The 23178-nt window shown below is 38.3% G+C and overlaps 1 protein-coding gene across 3 annotated transcripts; it reads right to left on the bottom strand.

The window, feature by feature from the left end:
- Positions 1-4136: 4136 nt before the first annotated feature.
- LOC149848204 (uncharacterized) lies at positions 4137-14473 on the bottom strand. 3 transcript variants are annotated; one of them, XM_089983135.1, is made up of 4 exons: positions 14272-14458; positions 5798-5898; positions 5368-5558; positions 4137-4503 (listed from the first exon to the last, which is right to left on the bottom strand). In XM_089983135.1, the coding sequence occupies exons 1-3, from the start codon at positions 14393-14395 to the stop codon at positions 5415-5417; spliced, it is 369 nt and encodes a 122-aa protein (XP_089839261.1). In that variant the 5' UTR covers positions 14396-14458; the 3' UTR covers positions 4137-4503; positions 5368-5414. The 3 variants fall into 3 exon arrangements, with proteins under 3 accessions (XP_089839261.1, XP_089839330.1, XP_089839198.1); XM_089983204.1 differs by lacking the exon at positions 4137-4503 and having other exon boundaries at positions 5106-5555; positions 14272-14473; XM_089983072.1 differs by lacking the exon at positions 4137-4503 and having other exon boundaries at positions 5289-5558.
- Between the last annotated feature and the right edge of the window lie 8705 nt (positions 14474-23178).

The raw sequence follows: 23178 nt of genomic DNA on the forward strand, positions 1-23178 counted from the left end.
CGATCCTTATTATACATAGTAATAAGATGATTCAAGAGTCTGTTTTTATAAAACCAAGCGTCTAGGTCACATCCGTATGGTGAAATTTAAAAAAAAAAAAAAGTAAAAACAACCTAGGAAAATTTTTGGTTGGTAAACATATTTTAATTACCCATATATATATATATATATATATATATATATATATATATATATATATATATATATATATATATAATATATATAAGTAGGGTTGAATCACTAGAATATGAGAACTAATTGTGAACAGCTATTTTTATGGATTTTTTGTCCTTTTCTCTTAAATCTAACAGAACGGATGTGATCTATATGCTTGGATTTATAAGAACCCACTCTTGAATCATCGGATTTTGATGTATAAACATATTTTTTTAAGTTTTTAAAATCAATGGCTCATATTCTTCATAAATATTCAAGCATTCAAAAATCACATTTTTCATAGAAAATACATGATCCAATGGTTGAACCCTAGCAAATTCTCCATGCCAAGCACATCCACATGGTTGGATTTGCAAAAAAAGGTGTTGGAAATGCCCATATTTCAAGTTCTCATATTCTAGTTCTCATATTTTAATTACTCACTAGGGCTCGATTCATAAAACATTTAAAATATCAAATAATGAATACATGATTAAGCAGGCTTTTGCATTATCATAGATGGATATAAAAATGGCGTAAAAAAGAGTTACAAAGAAGTTGGCCAATAGGTGGATTTTATTATGTTTTGATTTTATAAAACTAGGTCAAAAGAACAGACACATGTATGAGAATGCTCCTTGAAAATCCAGTTAGGATATAAGAAATATGAGGTTAAAATTCGATTTAATGAAATCTGAACCCAAGATACAACAAAATTGGATCCATACATGAATTTCTTAAAATATACTTTTTGAGAATAATGGTCTTTTTCTGTTATAAAATATTTCTCTCAAAATTAAGACCAAATCTTTTTTTGGTTTTCGAAGCATTATTAAAAATCAAAGGTGCATTTCAAAGGTAGTTTCGTCATGTTTCTACTAGATGTATAGTATGTAACGAGTGTTATATACATATAAGCAACAACGCCAAGGGTGGATCCACGGGGGCGAGGAGGGGCTCGAGCCCCTCCTAAAGTTTTGAAATTTTTTATTATTTTATTATAAAAAATGATATTGGCCCCCTTTAAGCAAAATCTTGGATATATTTTAGTTTTATATTTTATTTTATTATAAAAATTTTTGCCCCCCTGAAAAGAAAGTTTTGAAAATTTTCATTATTTTATTATAAAAATTTATATGGTCCTCCTTTATATTTTATTTTATTATAAAAAATTTTTGCCCCCTTTAAGCAAAATCCTGGATCCGCCAACACAATACTATGGGTTTGTGAAGGGAATGCAAGAACACGAGAAGTTTTCTTGGGGATAAGGAACTAAATAAAGCTACAATGTACAATCAACAAAAGAATTCTAGTGATGCAAGCAATTGAATAATAGGAGAGCTTATTATATCAGTTAAGTCTCTTGACTTGATCTGGTTTCTGCCAAAAGAAGATCACTCAAACAGTAACCTTTTTAGAAAGTGACATGAAGATAAGATAAGTTTGACAATTATCAGATAAGAGGCAATCCAAACATGGAAAAATAAGGCCCTCCTTTTTGCAATTAGGGTTACCTTTTATTGCACAAGGTGAAAACTGAACACCATTAAAATTTTCAAAACATGGACTCTTTTATGATATTATGTTGCACTGGATGCATGGTTAGAAAAAATAAAGCTAAATATAGAAATCGAGTAATTTATAACAGCTGCCTAACTTTTCTACTATTAGCAGAAAGCCAATTGCATTTATCCACATAAAATGCTCTGATAATCTGATTGTTGACATGTTTAACAAAAGGCCACAAGAAAACAGAAGATGAGTTGTTCTATTCAAACAGGAAAAATTGACATGTTATATCGCAGGCAGGCATTTGAAATTTAATCAGATAAAGTAGGCAGTTGACTGTAATAACCCTCATGTTGGGAAGCTTTATTTTAATAGAATTCTCTGACGATATGAGTGGAAATTTTATGATAGCAGCTTCATTTTCTTATTATTTTGTGCATCAGTTTGCATACTTTCAAATTCCTAGATTTCTATTCCTTGAAGCATACAAACACTTCATTTGACATATGCGGCTCATGCTTTATCACTTTCTATGCAATTGGTCACGTAAGATTTGCATTGTTGAAGCTTTTTTTCTCTTCCAAGAAGACCCACCGATCGATAATTGCCTAAAGAAAAGTTCCTACTTCGAGAGTTGTTAGCTGCATGCAATCATAAGTGATTACATTTTTTATTTTTATAATGAGGAGAAACCGTCATTGTAATTCAGGTTTACAGTAGCCCTGTTTTAGTGTCCCCAAAGTAACTCTATCAAGTACTTCCTCACTGCCCATTAGAGATAGTTTCTGTTGGCTTCAACCATGCAGCAAGTGACACACACCTCGGTGTCGAACTTGTGACATCCTTCAACTTGAGCTCTTTAAGACAACCCACCTAGCCAAGTGTCTGGAGCCCTTGTGGTAATGTCTGCAGTTTGTACACAGAGAGAGAGAGGGAGAGAGAGGTATTAATTAGGAACCATTAATTCCAGATATTGGTTTGTAACAGGCTATGGAATTTGAATCCAAGCCCCAAAAATGAACTCATATTAGAGTGTTTTCTAAAAGTATTTTTTCCAATCATAAGTTTCTTGTTCTAAACTTTTCTGTCAATACAATTAAGTTTTTTTGCCATATTAAGAGAAAAGAAGTTCCACTTACTCTTTTAAGGTTTCAAGCTTTACTGAGAAAAACATAAACGCGAAATACGATGTGCAGGCAATATTATAGCCCCCAGTTGGCCCAATAACTAAATGTTTTGTTTTCAAAGATGTAAAATTTAATACTTCCATGTATGCCGTACAAAGAAACTATTATGGGATTATTAAGATAATTAAAGTAATAATATGATTCAAGTATACAATTCCCATATTAGAAACTTCAACATTCCTCACTTCTGAAAATGGCTTGACAAGAGTAAAGACTCGATGGGGACATGCTCAAAGTTGATCCATTGCCACCTTTGTACGGGTTTCTCCTTGCTGTAGAAACAAGGATGTATGGAGAAACTCATAGGCATTAAAACAGTTACATTGGGTATATTATATTTGTTAGTTTTGAAAGGTTTCATTCAAAATAATGGTTGCCTTGGGGGCGGAATCCCTCCCCAACTTGCAAGGAGAGAAGAAAAAAGAAAAGAAAGAGCACCAATAATTGGACTGACGTAGAAGCATAAACCATCTCAGGATTTCTCCTCCAATCAGTGCTATTTAGAAACAACCAGAGCAATTGAAACCAAAAATAAAAGTCAGTCATCATGTCTATGTAAAACGGTAGTATAACGACCCTTCAATTGATCATTTGTCACTTTAATAATAGACCGCACTTTTTAGACATCTCAAAAAGAGTTGGGGAACATTTTGAAAGGGACGGTAATGCTTGCTTACCTATGTCTAAAGGTGAAGTTCTTGACATTTACGTTTAGAACAAGGACTAGCCCAAAATTTTGTTCTTCTAACAATTGTGAGATAAGGACCTGCTGTGTCGGCCCGCAGCCTAGCCCGTGTTTGGCCCGCTACAAAACTGACCGGCCTGGGGACCGAAAAAAAACCCGGGGGCTTGAGCCCCACCCATGGCCCTTCCCTAGATACAGCTACAGGCTGAAGCATAGCGCTAGGCCTATGAATTTCATCTTTAACAGTATCAATATAAAGCATGGTGAAAAAGGAGCAAGAGTATTCGTGAAACACACTTTTCTAGGACCAAGTTTTCCTCCCTTCTTTTTGATAAATTGGAATTTTCTGATTACTATCATAAAACTCTATGGAAATATTGGCTATGTTCAATTTGCCGAGCTTATTTTACAAGTTGGAATGAGCTGAACCAACGGCCGGCTTGTTTCCCAGCCCTAGTCACGATGTATGCTTTTTAGAGAAATCCCATTTAAAGTGACAAGAATACGCATTTTTTATTTGAATGCTCTCAAAGATATTACCCCTTCCCACCCCCACCAAACCAAAAAGAGAAAAAAAGAAAGAAAAAGGTGAACAGAATTGCATAAAATGTTCACCGTTTCCTGAATCAATCCAGGGCACGTTTGCTAGAGTCTCATGCGATTAACCCAAATGTGAATAGGATTCTAAAAATTGTGAGTCTGATTCACATTTAATCATTCTCGCATTCTTTTGCAAGCGTCTGAAAATTTTGCAATGTGAAAATGAAATCCATTTCAAACTGGTTTGCATATATGCGTGAGAATGGTGTTTGTTTTTCAAGTGATCAATCTGGTGTAATTCCATTTCATGTGGGCAACCCTGTGAATTGAAATCACATTCTCATTTTCCGATGCATAAATGACTCCTTTGAAGAAGTGGTGGTCTTGCACTGAATTGGTGAAATGTCAGAGATCAGCGTCAAATACCTGCAAATGCCAGAGATCTGTCTCAAATACTTGCATGGTTCATAAGAAATCGAGAATAGGAGTTTTTGGATAAGCAGGGAATTTTAACAAATTAGTAGGTATTTGAGAGAAACAGTCCAAATTTCGAGGATTTTCAGGAGTAATAAACACACCATGCCACAGGAACTGTACAAAGAACAACTTTGGTAGCAGCCTCTATAAAAAAACTTCAGTTTACGTTTTTAATGTGTATGCATGGAGAGAGAGAGAGAGAGAGAGAGAGAGAGAGAGAGAGAGAGAGAGAGAGAGAGAGTTAACAGGGTTGTGATATCGTTTTCCAAAAATGTAATCAAATTAAAACAAAGTAGAGTAGGGCTTGGCCTAGCATAAAAGCAAGGTAGAAGGAGCACAAGAAAAATATCTAACAAGCGTTGTCAAGTACGAAGTAATGGGAAACAATACATGCGTGTCATGCTACAACAGAAGCAGAGAACTGAATATATGATTTCAATTCAACAATTTCCGTCTGCAAATTACAAGTATAGTTTGCGATATGAACAAACTCAAAAATAGGAGTAAAACTACTCTAGAAACTGTGGGTGATATGATATAGCATACCACTTGGAATCAGAACTTGGGAAATGACAACGCAACAATTTTCAGAAAATTCGATCAAATACATATATATCTCAGTTCAGTCGCTGATACCATAAACAAACTGAAAATAAATAAAACAAATTAAAAATATCCTAACTTAAAAATGCCACCACCAGTCAGGATGAAGATATCCTGTACCAACTTCTAATGTGACTTATCAAACTGAGATTCATGGCAATGCAGGTTGAGCCAAACACGAGGTGAGGCCTTCGGCATTGTTACACTTACCTTGCTGTAAACTAGCCTTCGCAGGTTTTCAACCTTATTCTCCAGTCCTACACCTGAGAATTTCTGTCTGCTTCCTTCAGCTTATATTTGATTCGTTGTTTATGCCCAACAGAATTCAACTCTTGCTGCTTAACATGAGGACGACCCCCGTGAGGTCCCAAATAGATCTTTTCCTGTTCCTTTACTGTCTGCTGAAAATGGTAGATCCAAATTCGTTTACTGTACTTTAAGAAGTATTAAAAAGAACATCACTAAAATGCTTTGCAAAAGACCATATATGAAACTTCAAGAAAATGCTGGTCCTCCCACCATATTAATGCCAACAGTCCATACCAGTAGGACCCATGAACATTCTGAATACATCTATAGCCCATCCACACCAGCTGCACACTTATACCAGATGTTATCGTTTCAATGAAAACTAACTCACCTTGGATAATGAATGCTGCAGGTTACTTAAGGCTTGTGCATCCGGCTTGGCAAGGTTTGTCTGTCCTATTCCTAAGCTTGGGATCACAAATCCATCAGCATCTGAAGGCAGAAGTGCACTATTTCAGAACACAATCCCAAACTTTTTGTGCTTAGACTTCACAGATAACTTGCAAACAGCCACTCAGTGGAAAATCTGTACCCACACAACCTGATAATTGAACATAGAAAAGAGGAGAATAACAACAATAACATTACAAGAAAATCAGAATGCTCCACATCCTGACACTACCAAAGTGAGATGGACAGCTCATATGCCTGCAGGTCTCATCTATTCATTCAGATATATTCAAAGACAATGTTATTAAAGTCATCAATATGTTAAGGACCCTACGTTTTAAACATATTTCATCAAATAGTTTCCAGCCTAAGTGATCTCTAAAACCAAGGCCATCAATCTGTCCCATCTTTTATCAGAAAAATGTGAACTTTGGACATGAGTAGAAATCTGCTGAGATCAGAAGACCGAACATCGAAGAAGGTACAATGGAATGATTCCAAATTTCCAATTATACAATGGTGCCCACTCTCAGGTACCTTGGATGAACAGTAAACACAAATAATATTTGGTTAATGTTATATGTAGAGGATAATCCAGATGGATAACACAGACCAAGGCAGCAATCTGAGTTAATTTAGAAGACGTCCAATGGGTAGAAAATCAAATCTCAAAGGGTTGATCCTACACTATACCCAGACAATGATATTACCTGCACAATAGTGGATAATTGAAGTGTGGAGGGTCGGTTGGAGATGAAGGGGAGCTGGAAAGCAGCACTAAGAGCTTTTCTAGAAATAGAGGTGGATGAGTTCTGCAATAGTAATGGGCTAGTACAACACAGTTATCCTTAAAGTAGAATTATGTTCTACTAATTATTTGCAATAATTTTGTAATGCGCCACAGAACTGAGAAGTCAAAATTTGAAACTGACTGGTGTTGTTGGCACCTTTTCTAGATGTTTTCAACTCTTACAAGCCCCATCACAACGTGAAAACTGTTCGGATAATTGCTTCATGCTTTTTCATTCCAACAGGGAATAGTCCCAAGAATGTTGGAACTTGGGATAAAGCAACACACTTAGACCAACACCCACCTACTAAAAGCTCAATTAACAAAGATGATGCCTCTCACCCAGTAGCCGCATTTCTAGCAGTGAAAATGGATGAATCCTAAAGGTGTATATGCATATTAGAAAGATACAATTAAGTACATTGAATGATTGAATTACTAATATTCCCTAAACACTTTAACATAACTATAAGCATATCTTATATATGTGACAACATTCAGGGTGATTTTATCATTGTTCTCTCTGGACATGAATGGTTCCCATTCTATGAGACCATTCTTAGACTTATGTAAAATTTACCCATATTTTTTGGCATTATAACCATGTCATCAGAGGCAGTTGGATATACTTAGATTTTGATGCTTTAACTTCTATGTTCACAAATGCAGGTAGATGTCTCAAGTTTGTCAGCTTTTGACTTCAACAAAAAATGATCATCTGCAATGGATAGCCAACTATGTGTGCAATCTATGAACATTAAAATACGTCATTTCTTTTTGTCATATAAAATAAAGAACACATTTTCTTGAAGTAACTTCCCAATATTTTTCTAAAGTTTTTCAACACATTAAAGCATAATTTTTTAGTTCCTCTCTCCCTCATCCCCAATTCCCCCCACCCAAGGGTAGTACTAAGCTTAGTTGTCAAAAGCGCTAGTCGGAGCCTAGGGCCCTAAAAGGACTAGTCAGGGCCTAGGCAGGACAAAAAAAATAAAACATCAAGAAAAGTAATAATATTACAATAAATAGTTAAATTTAGTAACAAACATGATTGTAACTATGGATGAGGTGTGCAATTCAATGTAACATGTCACAAAATTTATGAAATTGCATAATATTGAACATACCAAAACTTGGGGCACACCATCCAATTACTAATATATATATATATATATATATATATAGAGAGAGAGAGAGAGAGAGAGGATTATCTTGCCATTGTTTTGTTAGGTCCTTGTTAGGACCAATGTTGTACATACAATACATATCGTTACTATGCGGAATATCAATATGATATACACGCGTATCATGATACGAGTGAGTATCGTATCTGCATTGTGTGTATCATATGATACAAGCTCGTATCGTACCATTTCTGTATCGTACAATACAAGGTGTATCGTATGATACAGTATCAACACTTAAAAATAGGCCGAATCGTCTTTTTGCCTTCTTGGGTTTTACAGACCTGAGGGTTGACTCCCTCATTTGTGTAAAAGTCATTAGAGAGGTATCGACGAACCCTAGGACTCGTGAGAGCAATTCAGTGGCTGATCTGTGCATAAGGAAGAGGGCTTTTGCAGTTTGTCCAAGAGTGCATTTTCACTATTTTTTTACTCAAGAAAGTTGGTTAAAGTAAAAAAACCTATTATTTGCTTCTATTTGAGTTTTTTTGGAAGAAGATGACATCAAATGATCCGGCATGACAATGGGGAACTCGAGTAATAAGTGAAAACCGATTGAAAATCGAGTGCAACTATTATCATATTATATTTTCAAATGATCCGACATGATGATGATGATTTATGGTATACTTTTAAAAAACTTGGTTATTGCTTCATTTGTTATTTTTAAAAAACTTAGTTATGTGATTTATGTCTTATGCAACTCATAGATACATAAATACTTCATATGTGATTTTATGATTGTATTTTGTGCAATTCATCATTGTTTCATGTGTTATAATTTTCATAGAATTTTTATTAATTTTTCTGGTTTTTCATAATTTTTTTTAAAAAAAATAGATTTTTTTATTAAAAATTTATATTTTTTTATTAAAAATTTATGTTTTTTTTATGATACATATCTTATTTTGGACCCGACCGATATGGGTAACGATACGATACTTACAACCTTGGTTAGGACCCTCCAAAAATCATAGTTTTTAGATGTGTTTATCATTGTTGCTTAATGAGAAACATGTAATTGATTAAGCATCTTTATGCTAAGATGTATATTTTAAAGAGGTAAAAAAAATCATCGGTTAATATCGTACTAAATTTCACGATAAAATGTTCACATTTTTACATCAAATTAATTTGAAACAAAGCTTGTTTACCAATAAATAAGTATTGATAAATACATTTAATCGTTCAAATTGAGCATAAAACACCTAAAACTTTGATATTTGGAGGGTCTTAAAGAAAAAGGGGATAGGACGAAAGATGAAAGTTGTACTTATATATATATATATATAGCTGAAATATGTAAACCAACAAAATATGTAAACTGATATGCATTGAGATTTTTATAGTTTTTTTATTTTTTTTTTTAAATTTCACCGTAGAGATGCCATCTAGATGCTTGGTTTTATAGAAATTGACTCTTAGATCATCTAATTACGATGTATAAGAATAATCTTTTAAGGCTTGAAAATCAACGGCTCAAAAATTTTGTTAATATTCAGGCATACAAAATCACATTTCTTGATCCAATTACTATAATCCAATAGTCGATTCCAAGCAAATGGACCACACCGAATGCATCAATAGGGTTAGATTTGCAAAAAAAACCTATGAAAATCTCAGTTCATACTAGTTTACATATTTTAGTTTACATGAAAATCTCGATTCATACTAGTTTACATATCTTAGATCATCAATAGGGTTAGATTCTTGTATTTTTTTATTTTCTTATTTCTGTAATTTTTTATATTTTTCATTTTATTTATTTTTCACTTTTTGTGTACTCTTTGTACACAGTCACTGTGTACAGTTGCTGCAACGAGGGGATCGGCTTTCACGGGCACTTGAAAGTTGAAACGAAGAGCACGACTCCCACACCGTGCGTTGCACAGAAAATAATTGGAATGACAACCGAAATCGATGGTGTTGAGTTTTCTTTATTTCAATATGAACTTCAATCGGACAATAGAACGATCTTAAGCTAAAGAGAAACAAGCAATAGAAAGGAATAAAGAACAAAGGGAAATCTGATGGAAGAAAACAATTCAGAAACAAAAGGCTGCTGCAATCTCCAATATTCTCTGCCACACGCAACCCTAGAATAGGGTTTTTAAAGATGTCAACTAGATCCGGGTCTCGGGTCCAATCCCGAACCTGAGACATCTTCTCGTTGTTGTTGGGCCTGAGACGCTCGAACCTGTGCTCGTCTGGAATAAGTACGCAGGGGTACACCATCCCTGCGTCTTGTTACCATGTCCTGGGTTGGATCCACTACGTGGGTCTGATCCTCAATCCCATCGTGCATGTTCGGTCCCCTGCCTGGGTCAGGTTGTATGGATCTGGATCGATCCTGCTGTGCATCATTCTCCCCTGGTTGTGAAGAAGTTGGTTCTGACGACTTGTTGTCTCCACAGTAAGCATATAGATCAGACACATTGAAGATAGGTGAATCGTGGCAATCTCCAGGCAACTCAAGGAGGTAGGCATCAATGACCAAATGGATGCAAGTTCCTTTGATTCCTCAAGAGGCTGTAAGATTGACATACCCTGCATATCTGATGCGAACTTGAAGATGAGCTCAAGAACGACACATGGAATGCTGAAGTTCAGGTGAGGAAGTATAGTCCCACCACTATGCCTTACATTGTTGGTCACAAGCCCAATCAGATGTCCTTTAGAATTGAAAACAGCGCCACCACTTCCACCTAGATGCTCTGCAGCCATCGTTTCAAGCATTGCAGTTGTACATTTCTTCTCTATATCAGCACTCATGGTTTCAAAGGCCTTAAGAGGATCGTGGGTCTTAACAACTCTTGAGACCACACCAGAACTAACAGATAGGTAGAGGTTGGATTGAGGTCCAAAAAGACCATGTCCTATTACTAATGCTTTAGATCCAGGTTGTGGACAAGCAACGTCTGGATTGCCGGGGCAAATATTATTTGGAACAGGATCTATTTGCAACAGGGCACTGTCCAACGGGCCTCTCAAAATATATATTGTTCTTGCATCACACCATATCTTTGGGTTGATATGATCCAACCTAACACGTATTCTACCATATCCCTGGCAAATAGGATCTTACACAGATGCCATTACATCATTCCCAGAGTTATGCACCTTGGAAGACACAGGCAACAAATTTTGTTTGTTCGCGATGTCATCACTTGCCTCTTTTGTTCCAGTAAGAATGGGGAATATCCATTCTGTGTTTGAAACTGGTCCACTAGCTTGAGGCACTTCTCTAAACCTCCATGGCTCCAAAAGGTGAGCATTTGTAAGTATCTGACCTTCAGAGTTGAGAACAATACCAGAAGCCCGAGTTCTATCTCTAAGAATCACAAGCACGACATACGCCATAGCCTTCTGAAGTTGAAATAAAGAGGGATTGGTTGCAATGGAAGCATCTGGTGATAACATTAAAGAGCCATTGGTAATAGTTGTTGGGTGTTCACTATGTGAAAAGATATTCCTGGACGACTCCAAATCAAAGCCTGTAGATTGGTTTTGAAGTTGACCGTCTATACCATCTGCTATGGCATCCCATGGAAGCACAAGCTGAATTTTTGTCCCTCCAACACGCGGTCTTAGGGGTCTGGCTAGAATACCAACAAGACAATCATGCTTACCAAAAACTGGACCACCTTCTCTGGCTCGCTGGTGGGCTGCGATCGAGCCCCCACGAGCGGTTTCCAGGAGGGGAAACAGGTCAATCCCGTCTCCTGCCATTGGCACATTGCTCGCAGCTCGACCCACAGTCAGGTTTGGGTCCCGCAAGCCATTTCTGGTCTGTGGAACCTTTATCGCAGGTTGTGGCCAAGGCTGCGCGCTCGAGCCGACATTGCGAAACCTCTCGATGACCCTCTGGGCGATGGGTAGGCACCAAAAATCTGGTTCGTCGCAGCTACCGGGACAGAGTTCAGAAACAGTACTGTCTGTTGGATGGTCACGCAGCCGGCATCCCTGTGTAGGCCCGCCTCAATGCCATCCGGTTGCACGGCAGCTTGTCGGATGCTTGGTTGGACTGGCTCGATCGCCATCGCACCCGCGAGACCAATATCATTGACGCCCAATCCACCACTCGTTTTCAACACGGACTTTGCGTGCATCTCCACCGATGACTCAAGGACCACGAGTCGACCTTCGATCCCATCCATTCGTTTTGACATTCTGGCTACATCCTTGCTTAGGTGTAGCAGATTTTTTTGGACCTCCGTCATCATGTCGAGCATCCGCATCATCGGATCCTCGTTGTCAGTTTCCTCTCGCTCTTTTCTACTGTCAGGATCGTTCCTCGCCTCTTGAGCTATGCCGCTGACGAAGGAGGAAGGCTGGGCTTTGATACCACTTTGATGCAGCGAGGGGATCGGCTTTCACGGGCACTTGAAAGTTGAAACGAAGAGCATGACTCTCGCATCACGCGTTGCATAGAAAATAATTGGAATGACCACCGAAATCGATGGTGTTGGGTTTTTTTATTTCAATATGAACTTCAATCGGACAATAGAACGATCTTAAGCTAAAGAGAAACAAGCAATAGAAAGGAATAACGAACAAAGGGAAATCTGCTGGAAGAAAACAATTCAGAAACAAAAGGCTGCTGCAATCTCCAATATTCTCTGCCACACGCAACCCTATAATAGAGTTTTTAAAGACGTCAACTGGATTTGGGTCTCGGGTCCGGTCCCGGACCTGAGACGTCTTCTCGTTGCTGCTGGGCCTGGGATGCTCGAACCTGTGCTCGTCTGGAATAAGTACGCAGGGGTACACCATCCCTGTGTCTTGGTACCATGTCCTGGGTCGGATCCACTACGTGGGTCCGATCCTCAATCCCATCATGCATGTCCAGTCCCCTGCCTGGGTCAGGCTATATGGATCTGGATCGATCCTGCTCTGCATCAACAGTGTACAAAATAAGAGTCGTTGGGCTGATTTCCAACGGCTCTAATTAGAGTCGTTGGGAATAGCCCAACGACTCTTTAAGGGTTGTAATGCTTTATAAATAAGGGTTGTGAGCCCATTGTAATAGTTGTAACAGTAAGAGGGGTTTTGTCCCCTTATGTTTATCAATACATTGCATTTGACGCACTTCTCTTCTTTTGTGGTGTAAAGCATTTGAATGCTGTCATATATTTTGAGTATTTGAAGTATCAAGTTATTTGAAAACTTGATTGTTTGTGAGGCTTTTTCACATGCTGGTCCTTGCATCAGCTTGTTGGCATCATGACCTCGCCAAACAGCTAGACCACCTTTGGCAGGGAAGCTATATTATAATTGTTTTTAATAAACACTTCTAAAGAAATGGATTTGCCCTATTTTATCAGAAGTTCATTTTGTATCCCCCAAGTGGCATTTTCATAATGTCATTCTGGGATCCTAGTCAGCCAAAACGACGTTTTAAGAAAATATCCTGCTCAAAATGACGTTTTGAGCATCAGCCAAACACCACCATGTCAAAAACCTACAATGGGAAAAAACATTTCTTTGCAGAATGGCACACAAGATCCAAAAACTCCAAAATCTATATCTAACAGTCGTTCACTATAAAAGAACACATCAACCTGTGTCCTAGCAAATAGCTATTCACCGTGGGGTGGTCCAGGTTCATAGGTTCTATATGTAGCTATCCCATGCATTTTCGTTCAACAAAAATATAAATCCCTCGACCATACAAAGTGCATATTTCATTCTAAGAAATCCCAAATCTCTAAACATAACACATCATTCCTAAACAACCATTAAGGTAAAATTGCCAAATCCCACCCACACAATCCACAATATCCTCGACCAAAACAATTGTAAATGCAACCCCAGAAAACAGTATATTAACGATTGTATTCACCCTCATTCTAAAAAAATGTCACAGTGGAAATAACCTAAAATATAGAAGACCCATCAATTTCTAAACTCAAGCAGGAAAAAAAGAAAGAAAAAAAACTGAATCCAGAAACCGATTGTGGTATGCAATCCGAAACATAAAATAAACCTAATATCATACAGCTCTAAAACAAACAGAAAACCGTAAATTTCAGATCATATCAATGTTCTTCCCTTTAGCTTTCTAAATCCCACCAATCCAATCCACATATTACCCAGCAAAAAAGTACATAAGGAAACCTCAAACACCACATCTCATTAATTTCCAAAATCAAACCAAGGAAACTCATAAGAAGCCCGGTAAAACCCAAACTTATGGTATACCCAAAGCCCTAAAATTTGTCCCAAAAATATCTTTTTCCTATTATATCTCTAAACCCCATGGAAAATCCAAAACCACTTAATATTAATACGTAAAAAGATTAAAAACCATAATCCAACAAATCGTATCCATCCTCACTCCCATTAAAGAAAAGCCCAAATATCAAAATCCCACCAATTGGTTTATGCCCATTAATAAGAAACCACAACAAGCAAGAAGAGAGTGAGACTGAGGAGGTTTACCCCATTCATCACCGTCATCGATCGGAGAATATGGATTCTTGATCGGAGTTGGGTCCATATGAGGGTGACGCAGATGCTCATGGATTTCCTCGGAGATAGGGCGCACGCCCGGCACGTTCCTCATACACGTGTGATCCGCCCACTCTATTTCTCCCGTTCTCGTTAACCGCCACTCTGCAAAGCAGAAGCTACGAGAGAGAGAGAGAGAGAGAGAGAGGTGGCCGACGTGCGTTGACTGCTTTATATGATATGCTCTTGGATCCGACTTACGGATACGTACCTGAATCCGGATCCAGATTGATGATACCTGGGATAACTGTTCTGGATCCGAACAGTTTCGAATATGGGTTGCCTAGGCCCTACACTGGACTATGCATGTTTGGATCTGGGCAGAACATACGATCCATGTTCATCCTTCTCACCAGCTTCAATTGAAGAGCTTCTTCGTTGCTATTGATATGCTTGTTGCAGGATGTTAGTAGAGATGCATGTCGGTTGGACTCAACTGGTAGGGGTGCAAACGAATCGGGAACGGTAGGACTCCAATCAAATCCTACACTATATATTTCCAGGTACAGATTCTTGGATCGGATTCAGATTTGTCCATCTGGATTGTTTTTGGCTTTTAGGGAGTCGACCATCCCTTTGCCAACTGCTCTCGGGAATGTTTACCTTCTGCTTCAGTCCTTCACAAAGACTGCACATTTCATATATCGAACTCACGACATCCTTCAAGCTGGTAGGGCCTCTGTCCAACCCGATCCAACACCATTTAATCCATCCTTCTCTCTTGCTCCCTTGAGAATGGGCTATTTAGCCAAGCGCACTGGATTACACTTCCTTGTCCAGTTTAGTTATAATCTAGGTCAAGATTCAATCAAATATATGAGGGCCATACTTTTTATTTTATTTTTTTGAAAAAGGGGCCATGCTTTTTTAGAAATATTGTATATTCAAGATTTTACACCTTTTAATTTTTTTTAAATCCTTCTGCCAGTTGCCACTTTAGAAAGGCAAGAAATTTGGTAATTTTTCACTATAATGATCCAAGAAGTGACAAGGTAACTGCAAATTTACTTGAATAGTGAAGCCATCAGTCCAGTGTTTCCATGTGTATAAATCCAATGACATGAAATGATTAAAAAAGATAATTTGGAATGTTGAGAACAAACCATTTTCCAACTTTTTCTTCTTTGTTCTTGCTTCAAATGTATTTCTTGTTTATTTATTTAATAACCTTTTACAGCAATTTTTTTTTTGTATTTCTTAGTTTTTTTCTGTTGCTAAATACTTGTTCCATGCTTCCAATATATTTTTTATTTTCTTATTTTTAAACTTTTTATGACGATTTATTCCTTATGTTTGTGCATAACGAAAAGAAAGAGAGAAGCCATGTCACAAGGACACAGGTAAAAGGACATGAGACACGCCATTTTTTACTAAAAATGGTATACAGAGAGACACGACACGAGGGCAAGTTTAGGAATCCATGTGACATTGGATAGGAGTAGACTAGGCCAAGGTCACAAATCCCGTTGTGGGAAAAACCGGGCAACGGAAAATGGGAGACAGCAACCCCATTATAGGCATTGCTGACCCAACTAGTGCGTCTGCATCTCACATTAACGAGTATGACTCTCTTTGGGTTTGCTTGATTTTATCCCAAAGAGAGAGAGAGAGAGAGAGAGGGGTGGCTGAAGGCATGTTCTTAAGATTTTCGATCAGAAAATACATTGGGGAGTCCAATCCGGTCGGATCCAGAACAGCAAAAATTTGCAAAAGCCCCTGAATCCGAACCGTTTGCAACCCTAAGTGGCTGAAAGACTTTCTTTCTTAAGCTTTCGGGCACAATAAAGATAGTGCTGGACTGATTGAACTTTAATAATGATTGTTTTCATTTATGCTTTCTTGTTTATTTTTTGGCATTTCTAAGTTTAATTGTCAGTTTGACAGTTCATTCTTTATTGTAATGAAAATCTGGTAATATATCTGCAATCTTACAGGAAAGAAGTTCCTGCATCAGGGTAAATCTCCTAGAGCCATCATCCTTTTCACGTGGTCTCGTCACTGGCTATAAAATCTTGATATATTAACGGCACGTTTGAAAGTTGGCAACACGCAGGAGAAGTGAAGTGAGGTCAAAAAACCCTACAGTTTTTTCGACCTTTTCAAACTGGTGAAAATGTTTTTATAAAAAAAAAGTACATATTTTTTATAGGAAACACTCCTATCCCCCCTCTCTTGCCTGGTCTTCGTGTTCATCACCGGCACTTCCTCCCCTTAAAACACCACCATCAACACTCACTTTTCGACCACCATCATCGTCTTCCTCTCCTTAGCCTTCACCATCAACACCCACTTCCAAACCACCTATACTTTTCCAGAAATAAATGACCCATCATCCGTAATAAATTGCTTTTAGCATTGTGCCTGTCTCTCTGTCTAGGACTAATCGATTAAATATTCCAATCAGCTTTGTCGCTTTCCTGGTGTAAAACCTCCTCGTTTCTTTTACTATTCTTGTAATTTGGCGGGTTCCTCTCTGCCTCTGGTGCACTGATCTTCGGTTTCTTGCTTTAGGATTATTGGGTGTCATGCAGTTCTCTAAAGATGGTATTTTGTTTTGCTTTTTTTTGTTTTATTTTTCTTTTTTACTTTTTTTTTGGCAAAGGTTTTGCTTGTTTTCTGTTGATTTTTGTAGTGGGTTATCGTTAATTTTGACTTATTGGGGGTTTTCGGTAGATTTCGAGACAGTGGTTATCCTGAAATTTGGGTTTTGGGGATTTGGGATTGTTTGATCTTTAGATGGGTGGTGTTGGTTGTGATGAAAGTGTGACTGATTTGCATTAAGTGTTTATTGTTACAAAAATCGTGTGAGGTTACATATGTTTAATCACACATTATAGTGTTTAAGGTTAAGGCTCATATAAAGTGAACACATACCGTTAGGCCATATGATATTTCATATGGTATGGTCTTATTATGTGTAGAGATCTCATGTACTCTTATCTGTCAATTTCTAATTTTATGATAGGCTAAATTGGAAATAGACCTTAATGTGGTTACAATTAGGTTATGATCCTCAAACCATATATAGTGGTTATTCTCTCAGGCTCTTCATCAGATAAAACTGTCATTCTCTCATTAGGTTTAGAGAAAACAAAGCAATGTATAGAGGTTCTGAAAGATCATACCCATGAAGATCTATCGGAGCATCAATGGATTCAAGTACGCTTCGGCATCAAGTTTTGTTTCGGTTCTTTTCAATGATTTAGCACAAACAAGTTAACAATCTATAAAGTTTTTCGGTAAATTTAAAATTCAACAATTGGTATCAAAGCACCTTGTTCTTGTTGAATCGTTGAAATATGATTTTGCCATTATATGTTCTTTGTTGGGTCGCTCAAATTTCATCAGATTCTGTCTTTTCCTTTTTTGATTGTCGACATTAGAGGATAATAAAAAAATAAAAAATTATTTCTCATGGTCGGCGGTGTTGTTGGAAGACTGACGGGACTGATGTCTCGCCGTGAAGTGTGGCTCGCCCTCTTCAGGGGTGCCAGTAGGCCCAACACCGACTGATCACCCACGCTGGAAGCCGAATGGCGCCTGACAACGGTGGCTGGGGATTTTGGTTTGCCCCAGCCACCAGTGGGTGACCATATAAAGGTTGTTGGCAGGGCATCCAGTTCGCCCCACCCGCCACTCGATGTCGAGGGTCGGCGACTGTTGGCATTTGGTTCGACCCTCCGTTGGTGGGTAGTGGTGTCCGGTCTAGGCTTTATTAGATGATTCGGTCTGGTGAGCCGACCGGTTCGACCTTCAGGCATTTCAGCGACCTGGGCAAACCAGACTTCAGTCAACTTGGTGACCCAAGGCTGACTTAAGAACCAGTCGATATGGCATCCCAGGCCAATTCGGTAGCCCATAGCCGACTCAGTAATTGTCTGGTCTAGGTTTAATTTGAACCTGAACCTTTCTTATTCAGTTCTGGATTCTTCGACTTGGAATAAAGATTCAGTCTTTGCTAGGTCCAAATCCAATATAACAGATCTGGACCTTGGTTTTTCGCTTTGGTGCAAAAAATTGAAACCAAACTGATATAGTATAGGTTTAGATTTGATTTGGATCCAACTTGCTCTATTCTGGTTTGGTTATACTAGATCCAAATTCGCTAACTGGATCCAATTCTGACCCAGTTTGGTCTAACTTGGGTCTTATTGGATCTGCGTTATGGTAGAAAATCGAGATATCGCTTATCTCAGTTTTTTCCATATATATATATATGTGTGTGTGTGTGTGTGTGTGTGTGTGTGTGTGTAAATACATACAAATATACATGTATAAAATAAAACCTCATTTTTTTTCTTAAACATGCAATGGGTTTGAAAACTCACCCAGACCGCGTTGGTCCAAGTGCGGATCTTACTGACTCGACCTGGGTTGCATTCAGGCCAGTCTCCTACTAACTCAGTCTGATCAAGCTCGGATCGAGTTAGTCTTATACCCATATATTTTATTATTATTATTATTTCTTTTAGGATTGAGATAGAGAGGAAAATCCTCTCTGTCCATATGCACCAGACCTTGGCTCGGTCTGGTATTGCCCAGATCGAGTTGATCTGTACAAATTTCATGAAACTGAGACAGAGCCGAGCTCTGTCTTGTTCCTAAATTCGACCAGACTCAGTTTGGATAACCCAAATTGAGTCGGTCTGTGAGTCTTTGCCAGACCAAGATAGAGTTCTCTCTGCCCTGGCGAACCAAACCTGGCTCGGTCTGTGCGTGTATAGAGAGGACAATTGCTCTCTGACCCAGTTTCAACAAAGTAGAATCGACGCAGTTTGAGCGCAAGCTCAGACCGAGTCGGTCTGAGAAAGCGCAAATAGAGAGCGAATCTTTTCTTTTTCTTTTTCTTTTTCTTTTTCTTTTTCTTGGATGATAGGGACAGAGATCACCCTCTGTTCCCCCCTCCCTCTCACTGAGGCTACTGGCACTCATGGTGGTTGATGGTAGCCAATGGAGGTTGAGACTGAGGCGCCACCCTCTGTCTTGCCCCCCTCTCTTCTTACCTCTTGTCGAATGGTTATAGACTGAACACCACCTCCCTCTCTCTCTCTTTCATTTTCTCTCTCTCACTCTTTCTTTCTCTTGATATCCCTCACAATCCACCTCTGAAAATTGAGGATGAGAGAAATTTGTGGGCTTCTTATAGGCCCATGAGGAAAAACGATGCAACCATGTGTCACTAGAATTGATCGGTTTGGAATGAAATTATGAAGTTTTTGTTGAACTAAAAATAAATTTCTAAATGAAAAGTGTCACCCTAACACCCACCCTAAATGGCGCGTCACTGTGACATAAGCTACAAGAATTGTGTAATTCATGCACTCATGAAGGGGGGCAAGTTGTATGTTCCCCGCCCCCCGAACACGTGACTCACGTGTTCGGGGGTCCGAATGAGCGCCACATTGGCATTCATTCGGCTTTCGTGTACGGAGGAATATCTTGGGACCCGCGATATTCCTCCATACACACCCGAACAGCCAAAATGAGCACCAACGTGGTGCTCATTCGGACCCCCGAACACTCACTCGTGTGTTCCAGGGGGGAACATACAACCTGCTCTCATTCATTTATGCTATGGTTCTCATGATATAGATCTCAAAGACTCGCATGCTGTTGGATTGTTCCGAAGAACTCATAGGAACTAAAAAGAGAGAGTTTGGGATGATCATGGGGCCACGGATTTGGACACAACCTCACCTAACCCAGTAGGTGTGGTCATAGGGTTAAAAAAAGGTTCATTAGTGGATATAATGAATCATGTCCCCTTAATCTAAAATAATAAAATCACGCAAGTCATAAAACAATTTTACTACGCAATTTTAGGAGCTTTGTTTGAAGGTGGGGTGACACTATATTACTGAGGTTTCATTACATATGATTGTCTACTGCAACCATCCCAAGTCCTGGTTCTGCATAAGAGCGAACAATTTCAATGGAACGGACGAAAATTGCAAAAATATCCAACTTATTTGTTATTTACAAATTACAGTCTAAAAACTGAGTTAATTGCATATTAATGATTGTCAACCAAAATGCTAAAGATGACCTAATATACAGTTATTTCTTTCGCACTGTATAAGTAAGCTATTTTATCACAATACTAAGCTACCTTAGTATTTCTTTCTCTTTTTTAAAGTTTGTATTTTACTGTGGAACCTGAGTATTTGGGCAAAAGGCTTAAAGGTAAATTCAGTAAAAACACAAGCTTTACTTGATTTTCTTTTGAATATAACCTCCCACTCGCTTTAATTATTGCTTCAAGTCACATCCGCTTACGTTACCTAAGCACTTCAAAGTTTATGCATTTAAGCGTTTTTGAAAACACCCGCTTCCCGCTTCTCATGCTTCATGAATCGCTTCCCACACCAACTTCTAACGCTGGTAATTATGGGGCATACTGCCACATCAAAACTTGTCTTTCTTGCATGTATGTGTCTATACCAAAAAGGATTTAAGATTTAAAATTAAGCAGTGGCTTACCACATGGATCAGAAAATAACAAGCATCCAATTCCATAGGGGTGTCAACGGTTCAGATCTGATTTGGACCCAGGTAGGTCCAAACCCGGATCTGATCTTGAGGTGCTAGTACTGGATCTGGAATCGGGTCTAAATAGGGTTTGCCATAAGAAACATTACTCAGGTTTTATAGGGATTGCATGAACTAGACCTGGTCCAGGGCCAGTAAAATAATTATATATTTTTTAACTTTTTTACATTGGAAAATCATGGGCTTTGATTAGAACTCGGGTCGGAGCCGTTTTTGTATGAAATTTCACAAACCATACATGACTTTATATACGAATCGGTCCCTTCAGGTCCGAGGTGGATTTTAATTGGGGCCTCGTTCTTTATTACCAAACCCTGACCCTATAGGGTTTGGTACGGGTTAGGTCCAAGTCAAACCCAACTCATTGACAACCCTACCAATTCATTCTTAGCACAAGGTGAGTTACTGTGGAGGAGCCTCTAAATTTAGGATGGCCAATGAAAAAAAGAAATCACAACATTGACTATGACAAAAGGAAGCAGGCAAACATGAATTATATATATCAAGTGACTAACCTTTACGAGAACCTAACATGTTATCATTATCTACATTGCCTTTGATGCTGGGTATCCGATGAACAGGATGGTTATTTGATCGAGGAGCGGGTCGAACTGATGAGATCTTCCCTTTTGATATAACATATATACACAGAGCAGAAGTCTGGTGCCAACTTTGAAACTGTTGTTGGGACATCAGGAGCCCTAAAAGTTCTTAATAATTTTGAAAACTAGTTCATGAGTATGATTATAAACCAATATTAATTAATTGTATGATTATGGGCTTAACTGGTGTTAGGAAATATTAAGTTTGCTCAAGCAATCATGAGCTTATGTGTAAACTCCACCTAGCATAGCAGATTTAAAATCAAATTTTGTTCAAGATGTTGATTAATTATAACCTGATGATCTATCCAACCTCTTGCAGCCTATGCCATGTCTTTCATTATTTCAACAGGCTAGGCCTTTAGTGCTTTGCACTTGCATTGGGACATGAAACCAATTGAGACAAGAAACTGCAAGACTAAACAAAAAGTGAAAAAAAAAGAGGTACTGAAAATATCTCGAGATCACTACCTGAAGAAGGCACTTGATGAAACTCCAAGAACAAGTTTATCTACGTAAGTTTGGTTAACATAATCGACGATGGCCTTTGAGACGTCAGTATCTTCAAGGATTACTTCCTTGCTCAGTAGCTGCAATGCCACCAATTTCCCAGAAAAAAAGAGTTAAAAGGAATATCAAAAGAAATTGAAAAAAAAAAATGCAACCATCCTAGACATCGTTAACGAAAATGGGTAATGCTTGTTCATATTTAAGTTAATCAAATCTAGCTCAAACATCCATAATGTTAATACCTTATTTCAGAGTAAAGCTCCAACTCTTCTAATGGATCAGACATAACAGGGCAACTTCCTTGCTCCCTTTAAAATTAATGGATCAGACTTGGCTTGGATCTGATCTATATCAGTATCCATATTCCAAGTGGGCCAAGCTTCTTCTTTGTTTTTTTTTTACATAAAATTCCTTTAAAATATGAGTATATAGGGCTTTCAATGGGTCAGGTTTAAGTCGGGTACGCAAGCCCTAGGGTTTGAGAATAAAATTGCTGACTCAAATACTATTCAGGTCTAACCAAACCCAACGGGAATAGGAATAAGATTTGGTTGGGTTTGACCTATGTTTCTTTACTGGATATCCAATCCAACCCAGCTGACCTGTGAGAGGTGCCAACAGGTATGGTATGACCTGACCCTGACCTGTTCTGGATTCGGCAGGGTTAAGGTTTGATGACAAAGGAATGGGTCTCATTAACTATCTAGGTTGGACTCATGAGATTCGGTTAACTTATGAAGCCCGGCATAGTCAGACCCAAGTCCAACTCAAGCTTTGTTCAATATCTGCAGGACATGAAACAGGGATAGAGGTTGAAATGGAGATTTAAATCAAAACCCAGAACGGGGTTACATGCTTTTAGCCTAGAAATCTTTTGTTTTATCAGCTGAACATTTTGTGGAGATTATTAAAAATTTATTGTTATCTTAGAAAAAAGGCAAAAAGTAGAAAAAAGAAAAAGAATCGTCCCCCTCTTTCCATGACCACTGTCAAATCACTCTTCCAGCACTGCATGTTCCTGAGTTCTCACTGAGTGCTTGTCGGTGTTTTCTCTATCTTCTGCTAGCAAAAGCTACATGAAAAGCTAGCTATGAGTCCAAGAATTAGATATATTAGTATTGTTACTGATCTTTGATCACCATCCACAAAAACAAGGAGTGTGGACCTTCATAATTGC

The sequence above is a fragment of the Nuphar pumila genome, chromosome 1, assembly GCF_984573655.1.
Source record: "Nuphar pumila chromosome 1, dmNupPumi1.hap1.1, whole genome shotgun sequence".
NCBI classification, from domain to species: domain Eukaryota; kingdom Viridiplantae; phylum Streptophyta; class Magnoliopsida; order Nymphaeales; family Nymphaeaceae; genus Nuphar; species Nuphar pumila.